The 3997-nt window shown below is 53.4% G+C and overlaps 1 protein-coding gene across 1 annotated transcript; it reads left to right on the forward strand.

The window, feature by feature from the left end:
• The first annotated feature begins 718 nt into the window (after positions 1-718).
• Positions 719-1937, forward strand: LOC113208204 (uncharacterized). The gene is made up of 4 exons (XM_026425110.2): positions 719-915; positions 1005-1184; positions 1298-1477; positions 1592-1937. The coding sequence occupies exons 1-4, from the start codon at positions 826-828 to the stop codon at positions 1757-1759; spliced, it is 618 nt and encodes a 205-aa protein (XP_026280895.1). The 5' UTR covers positions 719-825; the 3' UTR covers positions 1760-1937.
• Positions 1938-3997: the final 2060 nt, after the last annotated feature.

Consider the following 3997-nt stretch of genomic DNA (forward strand, 5'->3'; position numbering starts at 1 on the left):
TACAAAACGGGCTGTGTGGCTGGAGCAGGGCACGCCGGGCGAGAGTTGCGGCTGTTGGCCCCGGGAGATAGGCAATCAGTGGGCGAGTTAGCTCTGTTTGTTTAGTTACGTCCGTACCCTTTCGGTTTGTCAGGAATTATGTGCCGACGTACAGAGCAGGTCCTGCTTGGCTTCTGTTTACACTCTGGATCCGAAAAAAAAGATATTCACCAGTCGGATCGGATTAGGCTGACTCGGGCCGCCGCGTTTGTGGCCCAACATTTATTTGGCCGCAAACAGGGACGTCAGAAAGTGTATGCCCGTTTTTTTCTCAATTTTTTTGAAAAATTATTTAAGCTTGGCGCCTGCGAGACTCGGGGTAGGCCAGCCCGCGGTACACGCGCGCACTGCAGGCGAGACGTTGCCTACGCATCAGGCGCTCCCTGTCCCTTTGCAGGGGCTGAAGTTGTAGGTCCGCGCGACTGCATGCGTGCTGGCCAGGGTGCTTATTCGCTTCAGCAGGGCAAAACGGCTGCGACCCCTGTGTGCGTTAACTGTGACGTCACAGTCTGAGTCCGGCCCGAGCCGTGAACGCCGTCCCGCCCGCAGAGCCCTGCACCGGGTGATCCTGCCGTCCGAAGCGCGAATGGGAGTGAGAGGGAGCTATGGCCAGGAGCGACCCTCTCACTCCCACCTCCGTCTTCGGACGCCACGCGGGCGACCGATGCCCAGCCGGTGCAGGGCTCCTGCCGCCCGGTGCAGCCAGGTGCAGCACTCTGGAGCGCGGGTCGTGAGGAGGACCGGGAGGACTCGCAGTGCGACCGCCGAACCGGGCTGACCTCAAACATGCTGCTGCTGGCCATCGTGGTGCTGCTCACCAGCAAGCTGACCAGCCACCAGGTCGAGCCTGCCACCAAGTGGATCAACTCGTTTGCGGTGAGGGGCGGTACAAAAGCTCGACACATTATTTTGTGTGGAAACGAAGGAACAAAGTCGCAGTCTGGTGCCACTCTTCTTCTTCGCAGGGTCCTTGGATCGCTACTTTGGGTCCAATCAACCAATGCCCGGGAGGGCGGGTAGGGGACATAGTTCGGTTCAATCTACTGATCACTCAATTCCGACATCCATCAATAGATTCGCAAAAGATGCTGCAGAGACTCACCGGGAATGTTACCGTCGACGAGGAGCTGACCAACAAAGGCGCGGTATGTGGTATATAAATGAAGGTTACTAGAATGTTAATAATTTACCCGTTTAAGGGTATCAAATTCTGTACCGGGGGGATATTTTTTCTTCATTGCCAAACTTTGCCACCCAGTCAATACTACGATTTGCAACCAGAAGCAATAACCAGTGGAAGGAGAACGCATTGGTTTTAAAGTTTGCCATTGGATGTTGCCGATCCTTGATGGACTACTTTCCCGGCTTCACTAGAAACATATATCACCTCGACCCGGATGACTACCAGAAAGGTGGAAAACCCTGTGTCATTCCAAAGGTGAGTTTAGTGTTGAATCACGACTGAAAGTATTCCCTAAAGTCCCGCAGAAAAGAAACACAGCGCATCATTGTCATTCCTCGCCCTAAGCAGAGAATATTTTGTATTTGGCAGGACGTCTACTACGCTGATGAGGAGCCAGTAAATTGGACCATCCCCAAGGTGCCGGTGCTGCCTTACGGCTTATTTCGGTTGCAATTCTCTTTTGACATGGGAACAGAATCAAATCCAAAGCGTATTGGATGTTTTCTGACGGAGACCACGATACACCCTAGGCTGTAGTCATAGCTGCACCGTTTTTCAAACGAGAAGAGCCTTGAAGCGGACCTTGGCGCCACCTCTACCACGACGCTACCCGCGACCCACTTCTTCGCAATGTTTGGTGGCGATCGTCAAGAAAAAAAGGTTGTCGAAATCCCATGCCAAATTATAAGAAAAATTATGGTGCTTTCCTGTCAAATGTTATTGACTGCTTGGAAGTTGCCCCACTTTATCTAACGTGTAGCAGTCTCGCACTTTATTTATCGGACTCTAACGTAGAGGGGAGGGGGCGGGGGCATGTAAGCCCCACGCATGACTTCAGCAACTGCGCAACACAAGCAGGCGAGCGCGCCGGGTACAGTACGCCCGAGTAGGGCGTGTTGCCTACCCGGGACTCGGTGGGCGCGACCTCGCGACGGCCGGGTGGTGTTTGGTTGGCGAGCGCCAAGGGGGAGAGGGAGAAGAGAGAGGGGAAGGGCAAACCTTCGAGTCTTATGGAGAGGGTGCTGTGCCCGCCTCGGCCTCGGCGCCCGGTCCATGGGTTCAGGACGGTACTATATGAGCGCGACACTCACAAATTTGGTACCGAGTGACTCGAAAAGGTGCAACCATTGCACTGCGCACGTTTCAAAAAAATGAATACTCACTCTGCGGGGGCAGCAGGGGCCTAGCCAGAGGCGTCGAACCTGACGGCGTCGGCGTCGCGCGCAGTCGCCTCCGGTCGTTGCTCTGCCCCAGCAGAGCTGCCGAAACGGCAAGCGCGCCCAGCGCGGCCTTTACTGGGAATATTTTGGGTGGCTCGGCCGCGCAGCGCCCGGCGCGGTTGCCCTCGGTTAGCGTGATCCCGTTAGTCCGCCGGTACGCACCAAATTTGTGGAGGTCGCGCCCATAGTACCGCCCTCCTCAGCCCGTGGGACCAGGCGCCGAGGCGGGGATCCCTGCCGCCGGCCTGCTCACCGACCGCACCCGTGCATTCGCTCCACGCATGCGGCCACCCTTGACGCGTGCCGAAATATGTCTCAGCAGACGGCAAAGTCCCGGACAAAGACGAGGGTTTTTACAACGAGCCGAACTTTCACCAAAAAAAATGATTCAAGATTCGGATTGAGAGGAGGTGACCCGAATTAGGGGCTGATCCGAAATAGGCCAAGTTACTCTACCGTTATTCCAAATTGGTTCAACACAAATACGTAAGTGCCAATCGCCCCGATCACAGATTTCATGAGACAGCCGTCAACGTAAAACAAACCGAGGACGTCTCCCATTTTTCCCTGGTCTCTGATTTGACCGAGCAGCCGCTGAACCTGCAAACAGAACAATTATTCCGCAGCTGCTTATATTAGTAGAGTAGCTACTAGTGTACTAGCTACTAGTGATTAAGTTCCATACAAAACACACGCCACAAACCAAACATGCACGCCTACCTCGTGCTTCGCGCGTCCAGCTCTAACTGAAGTGGTGAGGCGTGCCTGCATATCAGCGCACATTCTGATGAACTGAAAGAAAAGGGGATAGCAACGTTCGTGGCTAAACACCATGCATATGTTCAGAGCAAACAAGACAGGAGGTACCTCGCTCTTAACTCGCTGGAGAACAGCACAGTAATACACAAAGTAGAGGGTGTTGACGGCGCTCTCGCCAGCCTTCACCATGTCCAGCCACGAGGGGTTCGCCGAAGTGATGGCGGCGCGCAGACTGTGGGAACAACGCAGCGCCGACTGGACGATGATAACCAACACATACACCAACATTTGGTAACCGAACACAGTGCCGGCTTCCTGGGGGCAAAATCGATTAAATTAGCCGTGAGTTTTCTGGGGTTTAATGGCCTCCAGATAGACACACTAACAACCTGGTGAAGGTCGAACAAAATTTGCTGTCTTATACGGATGCGCAACCAGGCGTCCTGGATGTCCTCGTCGGTACAGGCAATAACGCCACACCACGTTTGTGTCATAGTTCTTGCCTCTTCTTCTTTCTCCTCAGACCTGTCCTCTTTCTCCTCAGACCTGTCCTCTTTCTCCTCAGACCTGTCCTCAGACCTCAGACCTGTTTGACTGAGAAGAAAAGTGTCATCTCCAGAACACCAGTAAAACTGACCACATTTTGAAGATCCGAGTTAGTGTATAAACCTCGTAATTTTTGAAAAGCCGATTTAGCGGACTCGCGATTTTTCAAACTCTGCAAACTGCTGCAAGATTGCGAATATTTTTCACACTGTTACAGCTTTTTAAATTTTTATTCACGAACTTACCTACC

Source organism: Frankliniella occidentalis, unplaced genomic scaffold, assembly GCF_000697945.3.
Source record: "Frankliniella occidentalis isolate FOCC.00 unplaced genomic scaffold, Focc_3.1 Scaffold30, whole genome shotgun sequence".
In the NCBI taxonomy this organism is placed as follows: Eukaryota; Metazoa; Arthropoda; class Insecta; order Thysanoptera; family Thripidae; genus Frankliniella; species Frankliniella occidentalis.